This window comes from Trachypithecus francoisi, unplaced genomic scaffold (genome assembly GCF_009764315.1).
Source record: "Trachypithecus francoisi isolate TF-2019V2 unplaced genomic scaffold, Tfra_2.0 Lachesis_group21, whole genome shotgun sequence".
Classification (NCBI taxonomy): Eukaryota; Metazoa; Chordata; class Mammalia; order Primates; family Cercopithecidae; genus Trachypithecus; species Trachypithecus francoisi.
Window position 1 is genome coordinate 59,313,747 of NW_022681467.1, and position 20,634 is coordinate 59,334,380.

At 62.1% G+C, this 20,634-nt stretch overlaps 1 protein-coding gene across 8 annotated transcripts in view; it reads right to left on the reverse strand.

Annotated features, from left to right (window-relative positions):
• KCNQ2 (potassium voltage-gated channel subfamily Q member 2) overlaps positions 1-20,634 on the reverse strand; it is a 67,708-nt gene that overhangs the window by 36,944 nt on the left and 10,130 nt on the right. For all 8 annotated transcript variants that reach the window (XM_033187115.1, XM_033187112.1, XM_033187116.1 and 5 more), the window contains exons 2-5: positions 6,099-6,189; positions 4,595-4,721; positions 4,015-4,190; positions 2,001-2,126 (exon numbers count right to left, since the gene is read on the reverse strand). In XM_033187115.1, coding sequence (XP_033043006.1) covers positions 2,001-2,126; positions 4,015-4,190; positions 4,595-4,721; positions 6,099-6,189 — 520 coding nt within the window. The remainder of the gene's footprint in view (positions 1-2,000; positions 2,127-4,014; positions 4,191-4,594; positions 4,722-6,098; positions 6,190-20,634) is intronic.

Here is a 20,634-nt window from a genome sequence, read left to right on the forward strand (position 1 = left end):
GGAAAGGAAGCTGGAGGCCTGGCAGATGGAGCCTGGCCTGCGGGGGAGGTGAGGGCGGGATTCCCCCCACACTGGTGAGGACCCCCAAAGGCTGCAAGAAAGGGAAATTGGGGGTAGAGCTTATCCTATCCCAGTAGGAGGCACACAGTTAGCGTGTCTGAATCAGAAATACCAGCATCCCTATTTGCTGTTTAAGACTAATCAGGCCGGGCGCGGTGGCTCAAGCCTGTAATCCCAGCACTTTGGGAGGCCGAGACAGGCGGATCACGAGGTCAGGAGATCGAGACCATCCTGGCTAATACGCTGAAACCCCGTCTCTACTAAAAATACAAAAACTAGCCGGGCGAGGTGGCTGGCGCCTGTAGTCCCAGCTACTCGGGAGGCTGAGGCAGGAGAATGGCGTAAACCCAGGAGGCAGAGCTTGCAGTGAGCTGAGATCTGGCCACTGCACTCCAGTCCGGGCGACAGAGCGAGACTCCGTCTCAAAAAAAAAAAAAAAAAAAAAAAAAAAAAAGACTAATCAGGTAAACCCCAAAGAAAAACACAGAAGCAGCCGCAGCCGCCGCAGAGCGACCCAGAGGGGAGGGCACCGTGACCACAGAGTGGGGCTGTATTCTCACCATAAGGCTTAGGAACTGTCTGACATTTAAAAATATACACAAGCATTACTCTGAAAAAACACCCAAATAAAAATCCCAATTCAATCGAAAAGATAAGAAGACTTGCCCACAAAAGACCTGGGGGATGGGCTTGTCCCCACTGAAAGCCCTAGGGCCTGGCAGTCACAGCTCAGGATGCCCTGGGCCTCACGCTGACCCTACGGTGGGGCCTGAACCACACGATGGCTCAGTGAGTCCAGGTCGTCTGCCTGGTCCACAGCCTGGGCCCCGGGGAACGCTCAGCTCTCAACCCCCACCCAAGCCCTGCCCGGAAAAACAGTGCCTGGGTCTCATGAAATTCATAAAATAACTTCAGATCAGCTGCATCCAGCTTAGGCACCAGGTGGAGCTGCCCACACCTTTCCCGCAGGGATAAGCCCACTCGGCCAGCGTGTGCAGGGCTGGGCCTGGGGTCTGGTCTCAGCCTCCCAGGAAACCACAACCCTGCCCCTGCGCACCACCAGCCTGAGGGTGTCTGTGGCCCCAGGTGAGGAGGAGCCCGGGGCCCAGATCTGTTCAGACCTGATCAGAGTGGGGCCTGCGGAGCCACCTAGTCTCCAAAAACACAGGGCCTCAGAGATCCCACGTCCACCCCACACCAAGGGGTCCTTCAGAAGGCTTCCAGGAACCCTCTCGACGGGGGTGACTTGCTCCGGGAGAAGCCCGGCCACAGCACAGGGACAGGTGGCCAAGAAAGTGGGCTGGGGTCCCGGCAGCAGGGAGGCCAGGGAGGGGGTGACCAGTAGAGGGGCCGCAGACCCACAGGCTCCAGACCACCCTGGACAGACAGGCTAGAGGCTGAGCTGGGACCAGAGGATAGGCTGCCCTTCAAATTCTCTCCTCTCTTACCCTGAGGGGCAGGGCCAGGGGAGGGGGCCAGGGACAGGAAGGCCCAGGACGGTAGCAGCCAGCCATGGGCACAGAGGGCAAAGCCTCCCACTCACCCACTCCCACAGCCACCAGGTCATGGGGTTGGTCCCTGGACCAGGGTTGGCCAGGACAGATCTCCTACAGACGCCTCTTCTCCCCCTTCCCCCAATGATCAGGACACAGAGCAGGTGGAGGATCACTCAGGAGGAAGGAAGATGCCCACCACAGCTGAGCTCAGGCTCCCTGGGGCCCAGCCCTCCCCACCTGCTCCCCCACCAGCGTGGCAACCGTCACCCCGCCTCAACCACGAGCCATCATGACCATGGGTGGCCAGTAGGTGGCCCCAAAGAGATGTATGGAGCCGGCTCAGCCAGCGACAGCCTGGTCCCAGCAAAGTGACAAGGGCACGTCCTCAGTCGGTGGACAGGTGGGACAGCAGGGAAAGGGAAAGCCACAATGACCACAACTCACCAGGCCCCACCAGAGTGCATCCGCGTAGGTGTCAAAGTGGTCGTTCTCCCCCTTCTCTGCCAAGTACACCAGGAACGAGGCCAGGATGAGACAGAGGAAGCCGATGTACCAGGCGGTGACCAGCTCCTGAGAGGTAGATGGTACCACCATCATCACCACCATCACATCACCATCACCACGATCATCACCACCACCACCACCACCACCACCACCATCACCACCATCACTACACTACCATCACCACCATCACCACCACCACCACCACCACCACCATCACCATCACCACCACCATCACCACCACCACCACCACCACCACCCCACCACCACCACCACCACCACCACCACCACCACCACCACCACCACCACCATCACCACCCGCCACCTGCCTCCAGGAGCACTGCAGCCTTGCCAGCCATCCCACTTTGGGCTCTGTCTCCAGGGATATGGGGGCTGGACCCTTCTGAGGCCAGCAGAGGCTCCACGCCAGGGTTGGTGGCAGGACTGGCACAGGGAAACCCGGAGGGGCCACTGGCTCCACCATCTTAGCTACAACAGCCCCTTCCCCTATGCCTCCTGGCCTGGGCAACAGCGGCTCGCATGGCCGGCCCACCGCTTCCTCCAGGGTCAGCAGCGTCTATCCTGGCAGCCAGCAGGGCTGGAGAATCTTGGGACCGCTGAGACCCTCCCCCAATCTCCCTGAGCCTCCAGGCCCAGATGTGAAAAGGGTGCCCACTGCAGTCAGCACTCAACCCCCACAGCATCCAGGGAGGGAAGGGGGCCACTGGGGGCTGACCCCTGCCTGTTCTGCAGCCAAAACCACCACCCTGGCAGGGCTCAAGAGGGAAGAAAATGGGGAGGGGCCATTTGAGCAAATGAGCCCACCCATGAACAGGGTGGACAGACAGACAGCATGGTCTGGCAGGATGGGGTCTCGTGAGCAGGTGGACAGACAGCACGGTCTGGCAGGATGGGGTCTCGGAAGAAGGGTGGACAGACAGACAGCACGGTCTGGCAGGATGGGGTCTCATGAGCAGGTGGACAGACAGCACAGTCTGGCAGGATGGGGTCTCGTGAGCAGGTGGACAGACAGACAGCACGGTCTGGCAGGATGGGGTCTCGTGAGCAGGTGGACAGACAGCACGGTCTGGCAGGATGGGGTCTCATGAGCAAGTGGACAGACAGACAGCACGGTCTGGCAGGATGGGGTCTCGTGAGCAGGTGGACAGACAGACAGCATGGTCTGGCAGGATGGGGTCTCGTGAGCAGGTGGACAGACAGCACGGTCTGGCAGGATGGGGTCTCATGAGCAAGTGGACAGACAGACAGCACGGTCTGGCAGGATGGGGTCTCGTGAGCAGGTGGACAGACAGACAGCACGGTCTGGCAGGATGGGGTCTCGTGAGCAGGTGGACAGACAGCACGGTCTGGCAGGATGGGGTCTCATGAGCAGGGTGGACAGACAGACAGCACGGTCTGGCAGGATGGGGTCTCGGGAGCAGGGTGGACAGACAGACAGCACGGTCTGGCAGGATGGGGTCTCGGTCACTGGGGGGCCTGGGGCCCCTGGAACTCAGCATGTGTGGCTACAGCCACCCCGTGGGTCCCCCGGCCAGCAGCTGCCACAAGCCGCAGCTTAAACAACCACCAGGCAGGTGACTAGCACGATGCATCGACCCAGGCACTAAAAACCCAGGAAAGACACCGAGCCACAGAGCCAAGGGTTCGCAGCAGGAAGGTGGGGGCGGCAGGGGCCGAAACGGCTGGCCCGGCCTTTCGAAAAAGCAGCTTTCTGGAGACAGACGACAAAGATGGGCCAAGCCATGGGAAGAAGCACTGAGAAGAAAGGGGAGGGAGGCTCGTTCACACCTGATGGGCTCCAGCCAGAGCCACCACTGACCTCCATCCCTCCACCCAGGGCTCCCGGAGCAAACCCCAGGCAGTGGTGGGGCCCAGTCTGGGCCAGGACCCTTGCTGGCTGGGGGCGCCCACCGCCAGCCTCAGCGCCATGACTCACCTTGCTGTGGGCATAGACCACAGAGCCCAGTAGCTTCCAGGTGCCTCCCCGCCGGTCCATGCGGATCATCCGTAGAATCTGCAGGAAGCGCAGGCTCCGCAGTGCGGACGTGGCAAAGACATTGCCCTGGGAGCCGGCGGCCAGCACCGCGATGGAGGCGATGAGCACCATGATGTCTACAAAGTGGGCATAGAGCTGGTAAGCTGGTGTGCCGCCCCCTGCACCCGCGTGGAGAAACCCCCCACCCCAGGTTCCAGGAGGCTGTGCAGAGGGGCGGGAAGGTGTATGCCCAGCGCCTGGTATGGGCTCTGTCGGGACCCAGGAAGGACATTACTATCGTCTACCCTGCCTGCAGGGCCCGGGACGGGCAGCCCGGCACAACATCCCTCTTCCTGACATTTAGGCCGAGTTAACCACAGGCTCTGACTCCAAGTCAGCAGGTGAGAAGAAACTTCCAGAAGGAGCCAGTCCTGCCCAGCCTCCTGGCCCACGTAGACCTAGCCTCAGCTCCCCCCAGTGCTGAGTCCATCCCTGGGTCCCTGGCCCCGATTCCAGCAATGCGACCCCCACCAGGCCTCACCAATCACACAGAACGGCTTCCGGGCAAACTTGAGCCGCCCCCTCCAGCCACGGTACCGGCAGCAGCAGCCTGCGGCCCAGATCCGCACGAAGTACTCCACGCCAAACACCACGATAGTCACGATTTCCTGCAGGGGAGGAAAGCTGAGGCCACCTCGAGGCCTGGGGGAGGCCCTGGGGGCCCAGCCTGGCCCCCCACAGGGGCAGTTCTGGCCCAGGGACCAAGCCACAGGGCAGGAGGCCCCCAAAGGAAACTCCAGCTTAGACTGACCCACACAGGGCCCCCACCCCTCTCCAGCCTCTGGGCAGCAAGGTTTGGGCCCTCTGGAGACCGTGCATCCGGGAACACAGCTGAGTACGAACCATGGGGCCACCCTCCCCACCTCCCTGTCTGCGCTGGGGACTCTGTCTGGGCTGGGGAACCTTGTCTGAGCTGGGGAACCTTGTCTGAGCTGGGGGGCCTGTCTGAACTGGGGGAATCCTGTCTGAGCTGGGGGGCCCTGTCTGAGCTCGGGGGCCCTGTCTGAGCTGGGGGGCCCTGTCTGAGCTGGGAGGCCCTGTCTGAGCTGGGGGGCCCTGTCTGAGTTGGGGAACCCTGTCTGAGCTGGGGGGCCCTGTCTGAGCTGGGAGGCCCTGTCTGAGCTGGGGGGCCCTGTCTGAGTTGGGGAACCCTGTCTGAGCTGGGGGGCCCTGTCTGAGCTGGGGAGCCCTGTCTGAGCTGGGAGGCCCTGTCTGAGCTGGGGGGCCCTGTCTGAGCTGGGGGGGCCTGCTCTGTCTGAGTTGGGGGGTGCACAGCAGGGCTGAGCTGAGGGAAGGCCCCAGGTAACTACAAAGGGGGTCTCAGCCTCCACCCAGACCTTGGGCAGCCCCAGGACAGAGGGGCAGGGCAGGCAGTAGAGGGGGGTGCATTCAGATGGGGATCAGTCTCCTCAAGGGCCCCCTACCCCGTTACCAACAGCGACACAGGAGCTGCACTCCCGTTGCCATGGTGCCCACCCTGCCCTGGCACAGGGTTGCTGCAAGCGTCACAGCCCCCACCCCGACGCCCACGTCTGCCGTCTGCTGGGGACACCCCACAGCTCTGGCTCCAGAGATAGATAAAGTGGGGAGGGGAAAGGGAGGGAAGGAGGGAGGGTGGACCTGCCCAGGGTGGGGTGATGGAGGCGGGGCTGTCAGCCACTGTGAGGTCACCATGAGGGGTAAGGTGAGGGCTGAGTTACAGCCAGGGTGGGGCTGGGGCATAGCCGGGGCTGTGGGGCTGGGGGCAGGTGGGAACTGACAGAGCACAAAGACATGGCCAGAGCTGGGGCTGCGGGGGCTGGGACGGGGCTGGAGGGAGCAAGGCAGGGGAGAGGCATCGCGTGGTGGGGGTGGGGGAGGCCTTTACAGGAAGCCAGGGTTGGGGGCATCAGAGGCCCTGTAGTAACAGGAATGAGGGACAGATGCCCAGGCAGCTCTGGCTCCTTCCTGGGCCCCTCCAGCCCCCACCCTCTCGCGGGGCTCACCAGGATGTAGAGGGCCCCCTCTGAGCTCTTCTCATACTCCTTGATGGTGGAAAACACAGACAGCACAAGGCAGGAGAAAACCAGGAGGAACCTGGGGGCAGGGAACACGTGCTCAGCCAGGCCGCAGCAAGGCACCAGCATGGCTGCGTCTCTAGAACGCAGGACCCCACTCCCCACCCACCCCACCAGAGTCCACTCAGGCCACAGGGCACCCCCACAGCCACCTCCCAGGACCCCAAACTCCACAGTGGCACCGTGCGCAGCTGCCTCTTCCAGGATGCACCCCCTCTCCACTCTGGCCCCCGCCCCCTCTGTCAGGTTTCAGCCTGGTAGCTTCCTCCTTCGGCAACGTCTCCAAAACTCTGAGTCGAATGGGAACAGCAAGGCCCACCCATCAACGGCTGCAAACACAGGAACAAGCCAAACCCCTGGGGCAGAAGGCACCCCATCAACCTTCCCTGCTCCTCGCTCTCAGCCACCTCCTCCAGACCCCAACGCAGATGGCTTCTCTGCCAGTTAAATCCAGAGCCAAGCAACAAGAGCTCCTGGGATCACCTCCTTTCCAGCCTCGTCCTGGCTGCCAGGAGGCTCAGTTTCTCCTTCCTCCTGGGTTGCAGGCGCCTCCTCCCACCAGTGACTTCCACCGTGATCGCTCTTCCCATCCACGTCCCACGCAGTTACCTCACTCACCGATCCTTCTTCAACTTCCCCTCAGACGCTCAAGTTCACGCCCCACCAAAATTCCCCCAAATGCATGTTTTTTGTTTGTTTTGTTTTGTCTTGTTTTGAGATAGAGTTTCACTTGTCATGCAGGCTGGAGTGCAGTGGCTCCATCTCAGCTCACTGCAAGCTCCGCCTCCCAGGTTCAAGCGATTCTCCTGCCTCAGCCTCCAGGGGAGCTGGGATTACAGGCGTGTGCCACCACACCAGGCTAATTTTTGTATTTTTTAGTGGAGATGGGGTTTCATCATATTGGCCGGGCTAGTCTTGAACGCTTGGGCTCAAGTAATCCTCCCGCCTTGGCCCCGCAAAGGGCTGGGAATACAGGCGTCAGCCACCATGCTTGGCCCAAATGCATGACTTTTTCTCAGCCCTGCATCCTCCTCTGATACAAGCGGCTCTGCTACGCTTGCTCCCTTGCCCACCCCAGAAAGCTACAGATGGGAGGAGCCCCCAACCCCCGAAGACCCTGCCGCGGGAACCCGGCTTGCGGCCACCCACGTAGAAGAGACATAGATCTCCCAGCTCTTCCTGGGAGCAAAGCTGTGCCACCCAGAGCCTCAAGCTGCCGCTTTGGCAGGAAAGCCAGCTCCAGCGTGCCGAAGTCACCGAACACACACCAGAGAGAAACCCACTTCGCGGGAAGCAAACGCTTTGTCCCATTTACATTTTTCGCAGGTGTTCTGGGATGTGAAGGGGACGTGTCCAACATCCAGGTCCTTGGTCACAGCCATAAAAGAGGCCACGCGTGGGACACGCCCTCATTCCAGGCAATGGGAGAGACGCCTTCACCTTGACCGTGTTGCTGCCTCTCATTCCAACCGTGCTCAGAATCAGGAGTGGTGGGGACAGAGCCACAGAGCAGCCGCCTCCCCGTGTCCGCGCCCTGTGCTGTCTTCACACTCGCCATCACCTTGCACATCTGGCGGCACCGCATGGCCGCCACGGAGCCTGTGGGACCCTCCTGTGTCTCAAACCTGAGCCCTTCCCTGGCGCCCACACCCAGGTGGGAGAGTCCCCACACTCAGGATCTCCTTCCCTCTGTCCCCGAAGCAGTGCTGCAGTCCAGCCTGGGTTCCGGGGCACTGTCCTGGCTCCCCTCTCCCCATTCCCACAGAGGAAATATTCCTTGGATGCCCCGACCTGCAGGGCCGAGACGCTGAGCTGGGGTGCTGGGCGGGGGCACTGGGCCGGGACCCTGGGCCGGGGCACTGGGCACAGGCACGGGCATCCTGGGGATCCCTCCAGCCTGGACATGCCCCCCCCCGACCTGCTGGGCCGAGACACTGGGCACAGGCATCCTGGGGGAGTCCCTCCAGCCCGGACACACACCCCCAACCTGCTGGGCCAAGACGCTGTGCCAGGGTGCTCTTGGCATCCTGGGGGGTCCCTCCAGCCTGGACATGCCCCCCTGACCTGCTGGGCCCAGACATTGGGCCAAGACACTGGGCACAGGCACAGGCATCCTGGGGGGGGGTCTCTCCAGTCCAGACATGCCCCCTTGTCATTGGAGCTTTGGGGCATCACGGCACCTGTCGAGACCCACCCCTCCTGTCTCAGCCTCACAATTTCCTTTCCAGTCTGGGCGTGCGGGGGTGCTCATCGGATCGAGGCTGGCCAACCATGGCCAGCAAGTGGTGGCCCCAGAACCTCTGCTGGAACTACCAGGAATAAGGCACCCCCTTCCCACGAAGGTTGTCAACTAGGAGGAGGCAGGCCTGGGGCACTGGCAGGAGGATGGGTGGGCACAGGAAAACCTGCCTGAAGATGAGGTCACAATAAGGAAGGCAGCACTGAGGGAGGGAGAAGAGACCTGAAGACACATAATGTGAGCACCTGGATCCAGCTGTGCCTGAAGCCCCTTGGACTTCCAGGTTTGTAAGCCCATTACTTACAACACTCTAGACTTGTTTTCTGCCCCTTGCAAACAAAAGACCCTGACCTTTCGGGCTATGATCAGCTGACAGACATGGGTGTGTCCCTGCTCTGAGCCCACACCTGACTCCACAATGCTGTGGCCACAGCTACTCTGACCCACGGCTCCTCCCTGGGCAGACAAGCCTCGTGGCTGTGACACAAGCTGCCACGGATCAAAAAGGGAAAAACAAGTCCTCGGTGTGCGGAGCTATTTAGGGAGCACAGGTCAGCGTTGGTCACAGAGGCTGGAGGGTTCGGGGAGCAGAGGTCAGCGCTGGCCGCAGTGCCTGGAGGGTTTGGAGGGTTTGGGAAGCAGAGGTCAGCATTGGCCGTGGTGCCTAGTGGGAAGAGGACACCACTCCGCTCACAGCTTCACTGTCCTGTAGGAGAGCCCCTGGGGAGCACCGCAGAGAGGGGAGGGACTCCCCAAAGGCTGAGCTCCACGGCCCAGGAGAAGAGGGAAAAGTCCCAGCGTCTGAGCTCCTGGGAGAAGAGGGAAGAGGGAAGCCCCAGTGTCTGTGGCCGGCAGGGAAGTCTTTTGGCCGCAGAGGCAGAAGGACGGGGCCAGGCCATCCAGGCACAAACTGGGGCCCCCATCACCCCAGGCTTAGGCTCTGAGCCCCCAAACCAGGACTGGCCCATTGGGTGGTGGCAGCAATTAGAGCACATCATTGGGCCCACATCTGACACACAGCGCTCAGACCAGACCCCCTCCTGCACCATCAGTACCACCACCAGCACCCACACCCAGCTCCCAGCCCCCAGCCCTGCACTGCCTGTGCCCCCGGGACCTGCCCGAACGTCCTGCTGCAGGAGCTCGCTGCCCTCTGCCCCCTACAGGACCTGCACCCCCCTCACCCACCTCACCCCCCCGCCACCTGCCTTCCACCCTTCCCTCACCCAAAGGGACGAATTGCCCCAAACCCTTCTCCCACTGCTCCAGAGAGACCTAGACAAAACCCTGGCTGCCCTTCCAGAGGTCACAGGCCCAGCACACACGCCGGACAAGCGCGGCCGCTGAGGTCACAGGCCCAGCACACATGCCGGAGGAGCGCGGCCGCAGAGGCCCAGCAGAGATCACAGGCCCAGCACACACGCCGGACGAGCGCGGCCCCTTTCAGAGGTCACAGGCCCAGCACACACGCTGGACAAGCACGGCCGCAGAGGTCACAGGCCCAGCACACATGCCAGACGAGCACGGCTGCAGAGGCCCAGCAAGACCACCACACATGGGGTCAGGGCTGGATCTCCCTCCCCAGGTGGCTTCAGGCTTCCAGGAATAAGGCAGCACTGATGCTTGCCCCCGCTCCCGGGGCCCCGGGGCTACCAGAGGTGTAGGAGGCCATGGGTGCCCCAGGCAAGAGCCAGGACTCCCTGAGGCAGCACTGGGCGCTGCAGTCACCCCTGGGGGCAGAGACTGAGAAGACGGCTGGGGAGGTGGGGGAAGCCAGGAGATCCCTAGCCCAGAGGTCACACAGGGTCATGGTGGGGTCAGGTGGGGTCAAGGTTGAACAAGAGTGGCAGGTGCCCAGGTGAGAGCTGGCAGCGCAGCGTCTGTGGAGCCAGGGCTGCGGGGACTCAGAAGCAGGGGAGGGCAGGCCTGTGCCGAGAGCCCTTGGCATAACTAACTCCATCTTAGAAAAAGACTCCATTTTGTCTCACAGGGCACTCTACCGAGAAGGAAAAGATGTTCTGTTTAAGAACCAAAAAACAACAAAAAAAAAGAAAACCTGGCTGGGCATGGCGGCTCACATCTGTAATCCCAACACTTTGGGAGGAGGCTGAGGTGGGCAGATCACTTGAGGTCAGGAGTTCGAGACCAGCCTGGCCAATATGGTGAAATTCCATCTCTACTAAAAACACAAAAATTAGCCAGGCATGGTGGCACATGCCTGTAATCCCAGCTACTCGGGAGGCAGAAGAATCGCTTGAACCCAGGAGGTGGAGGCTGCAGTGAGCCGAGACCACGCCACTGCACTCCAGCCTAGGTGATAGAGCAAAACTCTGTCTCAAAAAAAAAGAGAAACAAATAAAAAAAAAGAGTCCGAGTCCAACCAGATAAGGACACACACAAGCCCGTCCGCCGTGCTCAGTTCTCCCTGGAGGCTTTGTCGTCACCGCGCTCGGTTCTCCCTGGAGCCTCTGTCATCACCGCCATCTCACAGCTGCCTGCAGCAGCCCAGGCCAGGCCTCTGGGCTGCTGTTAATCCTCCATCCTGGGTCTTTTCCTCACGATGTTAAACCTGACTTTGGGTGGAACGTGGAACCTGACTGGATGAGCACACGGCAATGTACGGTCTGCAGCACTGACCGGCGTGGAGTGGCCGTGACCGCAGTGTGACCCAGAAGCTCTAGGGAGAACCTGCCTGCTTGGGAACTCCACGTAGCTCGTGGCGTCTGTGACTGAAACGGCATCAGTGAAAGTCTGACCTTGTGGAAAGACACAAACCTGAGTGGGCCTCGTGTCAAGCCCGTCCTGTGTGCAAAGTGCCTCCAGGACCCAGGGCCTCAGGCAAGCTCCACTCAGCCAAGAGCAAGAAGGCGACCGAGCCATTCCGAGCTCAATCACGACGGACACCCCCGTGGCTTCCCTCTGCCCGGACCCAGTCATCTCCCCCATGAATACCCCTGGATGTGGGGAGGCTGGCACGGCCCCCTGTGCCCCCCTCCAGCTCGCTGGAGACCCCCAAGTCCAGGCAGCCTGAGTCCTCCAGCCTGGGCAGGCACAGTCCCCATAGCTCTGCCTTCCGACTCCCCAGCAGCGGCCTCTGCTGCGCAGCCGGGAACGTCGTCCAGGGCAGGGAAGGCACGGCACAGGGTGGTCCTCCCGAGATCTGCCCCGGGAAGGGCCACGGCTGTGTTTCAGAAGCACCCAGGACCACGCGGTCTGAAGCAGAGGTGGAGGCTTCGGGCACAGGCGGCCCGGCTGAGGTCAGCCCCACCCCTGCCCATCCCAGCACCAGAGCCAACCGAGGCCGGGCACTGCTGAGCCACCGGCAGCAGTGGTAGAAACAGTGCCTTTGAAGGCTCTGGCCACAGAGCACCCACACCAGAGATGGAGGCGCAGGGGCCAAAGTCACATTTTAAAGCATCTCATGTGAACACTGCCAGCATCTCTAGCATGAGCCCCAGTTCAGATTCCACCCACACACTCGCCGAGGATGTCCCAGCCCCATGCCATTAAGAAGCAGTAATCCAGTGCCCGCTTCAGAGCCGAGGGCTTCATAAAGTGCAGCTGCAGCTTCACTGCGACCCTTAAAAAGCCAGTGATGGTCAGTGCCCACAGCCCCCACACGGCCGCCAGCATCTACAGCACTCGGACGAGGCCAGGCGGGGCCAGCGGCTGCCTGCCCTCTGCTTTCCCCCGATCGCCAGCCTCCCCTCCCTCCCTGTCCCCCTTGCGACCGTGTATCGAGGGGACACCAGTGGCTGTCCACAGATGTCCCCGAAGGCGGGGTCACGGTCCTGCTCAGGGTCCTCTCCCCGCGGTTCCCACAGCAGGGGTGGGCCCGTGAGGCCGGCCACCTCCGTGTCTCCGGGCTCAGCATCCGCTGTCCGTCCTGCAGGATCCACAGACGACAGGGGCTATGAATGGAGTTTGTCCCTCACGCCTTAGTCCTCGGGTGAAAACTTTCTAAAGAGAAACGTCTAGAAAGAGAAGACCCATTGGTCATGCTAAGGTTGCTCTAGAAAAGCAGGATACATGCTTCATTCTTTTGATTTTCTTGGTGTAAGTTTTCAAAATCGGATCAGCTCCTCGAGATCTTCCAGTGGAGGTAGATTGGGTGCGGTCATTTGCTTTTTTTCTGAGGACCGTGATGAAGCCATGGCTCCAGCTGCCCAAATCAGCCCGTCCACCTTTGCCCGGCGGGAGCGTGGCCGTCAGAGCAGCTGGTTTCATCTGCGGATGCCCAGGGTCCTTTCCACCGCAGTCGGCTCTGCCCCACACCGGCCTCTCTTTGGGATGTCTCCCCAGGTCCCTCCAGGCAGGAGGAGGGAAGGTCATTCCATTATGGACAGAAAGGCTAGAGGGCCCCACGGGCCATGTACCCACCAAGCTCTCCCAGAAACAGAGCCAACTGGGCAGAACCCGGTGCACGCGGGGACTGACTGAGGAACGGGCTCCTGAGCGTGTAGCGGGGGCTGCTGAGTCAGCAGGGCTGGCCGGAAGCACAAGCAAGAGCTGAAGCCGCCATCTGAGTCCGAATTCCACAGGGCAGCAGGCGGGAAACTCGGCACGACTTCCACGTTGCCATCTTGAGAAAAATCCCTTTTCTTCCGGAAACCTCAGTTTCTGCTCTCAAGGCCTCAGCTGCTGGGACGAGGCCCACCCCCATGGCGAAGAGTCACTAGCTTCACTTGAAGTCCACTGAGCTAAATGTTCCCGCCAGAAAACACCTGCACAGCAGCACTGAGGCAGGTGCATGGCCACCAGCCGGGCACTGTGGCACGGCTGAGCGGATGCATAAAGTGGGCATCACGGGCTGGGAGAGGACACGGGCCTCAGCCAGAGGCCTGCAGCAGGAATGGGCTGACTCAGCGGTGCAGGCCCAGAACGCCCTGACTGGTGTCCGGGACAGTGGTGGGCAGAGCCAGGTCCCTAGCCGGAAGCTCAGCTCCAGGGCAGGTCCAGGCCACACACCCGCCCAGGACCCCACCAGCCGGCCTGCAGCCGCAGAGAGAGGCCCCACCGGGACCTGCCTCATGGGAACTGGGAGCCTCCACACAGGTCAGCGAGAACGCTTCAGCCCAGGACAACAGGCCAGCCAGAGCTCCAGCTGCAGGGGCAGAGACAGGGGTGGGGCGGGGGCTTCCAGGAAGCAGAGTCCCTGCAGGCTGAGGGGAGGGTCCAGGGCCACATGAGAAGCTCAAAGTGCAGCACCGCGTGTGGAGGCTGGGCGGGTCCAAGAGCCAGCGCCCGTCCCTCCCTGCACCCCTCCCCGCCACTCCCAAGACCGCAACCCACAGGCTGGTCCTGCCCTACCCAGGGCCCGTACCACAGCAGACACCGGCACAGCAGCACCAGGAAGGCCCTCACCCTTGGCTGCCCCCACAGGCTGGTCCTGCCCTAGCCAGCTGCTGCCCCGCAGTGGACACCGGCACAGCAACACCAGGAAGGCCCTCACCCTCGGCTGCCCCCACAGGCCCACAGCTTCCAGCTCGAAGGCACTGGCCCCAAGGCACTGTCACCAGGGGGCCTCGGCCCCGCCCACGTGTGCGACCCAGAGGCCTCCGCCCAGACCCCGAACCGAGGCCCAGGCAGACAAACCACACGCAAGGGACGTCCCATTTCCAAGCCGCGATTAATTTCCCGTGCTCGTTGGCCAAGTTCTTCAATTAACTGAGCCCTGGGAAAAGTGTGCAGACATCTCGTGCGCCTTCTGCGGGCGATTCTCTGTCTGCCTAATGGGGTTTTCTCTGGACTCTCAGCGGGTGGGAGCAGGGGAGGATGGGGGGGGTCCCTGGCTTCCCAGTCAGGAGCCCGGAGGCTTGGGAGGCAGGAGGGGCACAGCGGGGACACAGAGGGCATCACACACCACAGGAGGGGCTCAGGGACCCAGCTCAGCCCAGCAGAGCCACACACATAATCCGGGGGGCGGCTTCCCGAAGGCGGCACATACGGGGCGGGCGGGGGCAGCTACAGGGTAGAGGAGTTGGCCACAGGGGAGAAGGGGAAGGCTGGAGAGAGAAGGGCAGGCGTATCCACGTCTCATGAGGGTGAGGCTGCCCAGACTTGAGAACAGGGTGGGGTGGGGGCAAGGACAGCCCCACAGACTCGAATTCTGAGTCCTTGGTGCCACATCCAGGAAGGCAGCTCCTCGGGCTGCAAGGAACCTTCCTGTAAATTAAAAAAGAATGAGGTCCAGATCCTGGGTGTTCGAGACTCAGCCTGCTTCCTAAGGTGGCTCCGACCAGGCATCTCGGAGCATTCCAGAAAGGCTGCAGACAAATGCCCCCGTATATGGCCGAGATCTGCGGCTCCTCCCAGCAGGCATGAACTGGGAGGAATAAAGCCAGAATTCAGGGAGAAGATGAATCTCGCAGCCAGCCCCTCAGAAGGCTCCGGCTCCTTCCAGCTCAGCTTCCGCCCGTCTGCCCCCGCCTTGCCGGCCCGCAGACCCTGCACGGAGGAAGCCGCTGCCCCTCCCGCCGCAGCCCCACTGAAAAGTGCAGGCAACAGCTCCGAGTTTTGCTTTTTAAGTTTTTGGAACAGATGGCACAGATGGCACTGCCGGGGGCGGCCAGTGCAGGGGAGGCAGAGAGACGGACGCATGAGAAGAGCCGCAGAGGAGGGAGGAGGTGGCATGGGGGGCGTCTGGGTCCGTCTGGGGGACACAAAGATCCCGCTGCCTCGGCCATGGCTCCAGGCCCCGGGACAGAACAGGGAAGAAACCTCCAAACTGATGGCTCCCGAATGCGCTGGCCAGACATCCGGTCGGCTGAACTGTGGGGAAGACACAGGGGCCTCCAGGCCTCCGTCCACACACCGCGGTGTCCCCAAGACATCCACACTCAATGCCCATCTTAGAGGACAGGAAACTGAAGCTCACCGAAGCGGGTGAGAGCCTCTGCCTCTGAACCAGGGGAGAGGGCAGCAGGAGACCCTGATGGCATCCCCCAGGCCGCGGGAGAGGTGGCTCCCGGGAACGCTGGGACACTCCCTGCGCATGTGGCCTCGGGGTCCGGGCACGGCAAGTGTCCAGATGTGGGACACTCCCTGAGAGCCAGCCGCCAGGGGCCTCCCAGGGCGGGGCCATCACCCCCTCAGACCAAGGCCCACAGTGTGGGTACAGCCCCTCCTACACTAAGCAGGGGAATACAGCCCACCACGGGGCATTCAGCTGGGGTCTCACTGGCTCGGCAAGGGCTGCCCGCCCTCTCCTCCCAGGCAGTGGCCAAATCTGCAGGGAAAGAAGAGGCTTCCTACGGGAGGACGGGGGAGGATGAGGGGAGGACGGCAGGAGGACGACGGGAGGACAGTGGGAGGACCAAGCAGCTTCTCTGAAGCCCAGAATTACAACACAAAGGGTTTCTAGGCTAATTATGATAATGGGTTCAACTTCAGGAGCTTCCCTGGCAGCCGTTGCCAAGGAGACGAGGCGAGTAGCTGGTCCCCAGCCCCAGATTCGGGGAAAGAGTCAGGGTGGGGGCGGGGAGGACCCACAGAGCCCTGGCACCCACCACTGAGCAGAGGGCGTCAGCTGGGGCTCACCACACGTCCCTGACGCACAGCCCAGCCCCGTGCCCATCAGACAGCCCCACATCACGAGAGGCCATGGCAGGGATCAGGCACCCCGAATCCAGCCACAGCCTGAGCGTGGAGCAGGGGGGGTCCCCTCTTGGGAACGGGGATCCAAGAGCAAACAGGAGAAGCTGGGCAGGGAGGGGCCCGTGGGAGGGGCCAAAGGGTCACCAGGCCACAAAGGGTGCCCAGTTAAGGCCAGACCACAGTCCTGGGGCCCCCACCGCTGGCACCCATAGGCCATGAGATGCAAAAGCTCCTCTGCTCACGGGGCCCCCCACCTCCGGAGACTCCTCTGCTTCCGGGTCCCCCACCTCCGGAGACTCCTCCGCTCACGGGGCCCCCCACCACCGGAGACTCCTCTGCTTCCGGGTCCCCCACCTCCGGAGACTCCTCCGCTCACGGGGCCCCCCACCACCGGAGACTTCTCTGCTTCCGGGTCCCCCACCACCGGAGACTCCTCTGCTCACGGGGCCCCCCGCCTTCCTTCCCCAGTCTGGTAGAAGGGGGATATTTCTTTTCTGGGAAAGCGTGACACAGATGCCACCACCCCACTCCTCACTCACTTCACGCACTTGGGGAAGAGGACTCAGCGCAGGAGGGGCCAGGGCCCCCCAAGGCCAGTCCCACAGCCAGGCCCTCGCTCTGCAACCCTGGATCCTCCGGTCAGGACCCTGCCCCAGCGGCTGACTCCGAGTTGGCTGGCGCTGTTCGTCTCATCTTGCGTATTTAGTTAAATGAAAACGGAACATGTGAAGGATGGGCGGGCAGGAGGGAAGGCGTTGCCGCCTCGCTGCCACCCTCAGCCCCTGCCTCAGACAGAGCTGGGGTTGGGTCAGGAGGGGCCCCTGACATCAAGACCCCACTCCCAGCCCCACAGGCTAAGCTTCTCAGCACACCCACGACCTGCCAGGAGGGAAGCAGCCCTACAGTAAGGAAGATGCTCACATGCCCATTTCACAGACGGGAAAACAGAGGCTCTAAGGAGACTCTCAGAGGCCCACGTGCGGACTGGCTGGAGCAGGCTGGCTGCACAGCCCCCATCATGCACCCCTCTCCCACTGCAGGGGGTCCTGGGGGGTCCCATGCGGCCTCCTTCAGAAATTCCCTGTCCAGAATAGGGCTGGGAGCCCAGCAGGGCCCTGGGGGTGAGCAGGAAGCCAGCGTGAGGCCGGAGCAGGCACCAGGTCCAGGACTGCTCGAGCCTCCCTGGGGGCCCCGCTCATCTCGTCCATTAAGCAGCCGCTGCGCTGCAACCTGGAATCTAATTTCACCGTCTAATGAACTGCTCTGTTTCCAGGACACACAACACCTCCCACCTCGGAAGTGATGGGCGCGGGTGCTGCTGACAGAGTCCAGGCGTGAACCAGGCATGAACCAAGCATGATGGATGACCACAGACTGCCAGGGCTGGAGGGGACACAGGCCACACTCCTGCAGAGCTGCACATGGAGACCTCTCGCCCCATGCTGGGCACTGCGTGGCTTGTACCTGCCAGGCCGGGGTCCACCCTCATTCAGAGCTTCTGGCAGCACCCACCTGAGCCAAAGCCATGGGGCAGGGATGGGAGGTGGGCCAGGTGGGACCAAGCCTCCCAAACACTGAGTGCTCAACTGGACCCTGACAGGCCACAGGTCAGGAAGTCTCGGGCCCTCAGAAGGCCCAGCTGCTGGCCTGGTGCTCACAGCCTCCAAACGGCCTGGGCCTGCCTGTGCCCACCTGGCACCTACAGCCCTCCTTCCAACATCCCGGGCAGGAGGCACTCTCAGGGGGGCTCTCGATGCCCCCCACTCACCATGGCCCCAGGATGGCCACTTCCCTCAGCCAGCTGTGGCTCCTTCGGGAATGGGAGCGGAGGAGCTGGAGGCGGGGTCCTGCCCACCTCCCGCAGCAGACACCCAAGGCTTACAAGGACCCCCAGCCCCCCAAAGAGTACCACCCCCAGCCCCCAGCACTGCTGCAGCAACCACAGGTCCTTCTAGGGCCTTCGCCCCGGCCCAGAAAGAGGGGGCGTCCACCGTGCACCCCAGGGGCTCTGGGAGCTGCAGCTGTGGGTGGACTCCCAGGCCCTGGCAGGAAACCCGCTGGCTCAGCACGCAGTGAAATCAGCTCCCCGGGCACTGCCTCGTGACTTAGCAGCACCTGCTCACAGTCCCTGGAGACAGAAGCTCCGCAGGGCTCATTTGTTCTCCATTAGTCACCTGTCCCACCCAGACCACAGATGCTGGACAAGAGACCCGGTAGGTGCACCAAGAGGGCTGGCCAAAGTGCCCAGCCCAGCTCCATGCAGAGGTCCTGGCTCTCCCTCCCGGACCCTGCAACGCCGGTCCCCCGACCTCCCTGGCTTGCAGCCCGTGGCCTGGGGTCCCCTGGACTTTGCTCTGCCTCCCAGCATGCCCCAGCTGCCCACTCTCCACTGCCCCATTCCAACCCACAAGGCCCGCAGAGAAGCGTCCCTGCACCAGCCACTTCGATCCCAGAAGCAGGCGGAGAAGCTGGGTGGGAATGGCGGCCGGCATAGGGGAGCCCCAAGCCCTGAGGACAGACCCCGCCCTGGCCTGGCCCTCAAGGCCTCTGCAGTCCCTCATGGTGGACCCCACGCAACCCATCCACCCTGCTCCCGTCCTGCCCTCAGCAAGCGCCCTCCCTGCCTCAGGGCCTTTGCATGTGCCCTTCCTACTGCGTGGAATCCCTCTCCTACCCACAGGTCCCTGGGCTGCCCCCTCATCCCCCAGACTTCAATCATCTCAGGTCACTTTCTCTGAGGTCCCGGGGCCACCCCCTCATCCCCCAGGCTTCAATCTCAGGTCACTTTCTCTGAGGTCCCGGGGCCACCCCCTCATCCCCCAGGCTTCAATCTCAGGTCACTTTTTCTGAGGTCCCCGGGCTGCCCCCTCATCCCCCAGGCTTCAATCTCAGGTCACTTTTTCTGAGGTCCCCGGGCCGCCCCCTCATCCCCCAGACTTCAATCTCAGGTCACTTTCTCTGAGGTCCCGGGGCCCCCCCTCATCCCCCAGGCTTCAATCTCAGGTCACTTTCTCTGAGGTCCCGGGGCCACCCCCTCATCCCCCAGGCTTCAATCTCAGGTCACTTTCTCTGAGGTCCCGGGGCCACCCCCTCATCCCCCAGGCTTCAATCTCAGGTCACTTTCTCTGACGTCCCCGGGCTGCCCCCTCATCCCCCAGACTTCAATCTCAGGTCACTTTTTCTGACAGGCTGTCCGACCCTCCCTTCCCTGGGCAGCCCCCAACTCTCTCTGGTGTATTCTCTCCAGGGCCCTGGGCCCGACCAAGCACTGTCCCCCCAGGGTGGGGTCTGCTCGCCCTCCCAGAGGCAGCACCCCCACATCCTCTGCTCACAGTGGCCCCAAGTGCCCAGCCCAGAACCTGCACAGAGGGGTCACCCCACATCCAGGCAGGCCCCTGAGACAGCCACGCCTAACCCCCACTGAAGCAGGCCAGTGCCCTCAGCTGGTTCACAGCCTACAGCTCCAGCCCCTGGCCCCTACAAACTTCCTAGTGGGTGCTCTCTCTTGTCCTCCACTTGCACACCTCTGGTGACGGAGGGCTCACCCCACAGAAGGAACCTCGTTCTAACACAAGCCCTCCTGGGCTAGCCTGGGTCCTCCCTCTCCCCTCACCAGCCTTCCTGGTCAGGGTGGCCTCATGACCTAATCACATTCAGGCAGACCCAGGGCCTGCAGGACGGCCTTGGATGGGACACATGTGGATTCCCCAAGCCTCAAGTGGACACGTCCCCAGGACAGCTGTGGTGTCAACATCCATGCAGGGACACCGCACAACACGGGGACTCTGTTGTTACCCGTGACCACAGGTGGCTGGACAGGCACTGCGGTGGCCCCAGGTCAGAGACAGGCTGACCACCTGGCCTTCGAGACTCATCTTGCCCATGAGAAGTGCAGACAGTATGCCGCTAACACTGCAGAGAGACGGGGATGCCTGAATCCTATTCTGTTTAGAAACGCACAGGTGGGCACAGAAAACCGGAAAGAAATCAGAAAAAGCAAATGTCCTTTCCTGTTTTCTACACTTTCCCAACCTCCTGCGGTGGGTGAATGTGCTTATTTTGTAATCAGAAGAAAATAAGCCATGATCAAATGTTTCTTTAAGAAATGAGGATGGCCGGGCACAGTGGCTCAAGCCTGTCATCCCAGCACTTTGGGAGGCCGAGACGGGCGGATCACGAGGTCAGGAGATCGAGACCATCCTGGCTAACATGGTGAAACCCCGTCTCTACTAAAAATACAAAAACTAGCCGGGCGAGGTGGCGGCGCCTGTAGTCCCAGCTACTCGGGAGGCTGAGGCAGAAGAATGGCGGGAACCCGGGAGGCGGAACTTGCCGTGAGCTGAGATCCGGCCACCGCACTCCAGCCTGGGCAACAGAGCGAGACTCCGTCTCAAAAAAAAGAAAGAAAAAAAAAAAAAGAAAAGAAACAAGGGTGGCAGGGGCCGCCAGACCCTCACCCTGACAGACGCAGTCCTGTCCCCCCACCCCTCAGGCCAAGGCCCCCTGCTTTCTTCACGTGATCTTAACTCAGCTCTTGGCTAATTAAACGACACCCGTGGGAAGGGATGGTCTCGGATAAGCTGGCTCAGTGTTAACTGTAAAGCAGAGAAGCTGGCCGTGTACTTGCCC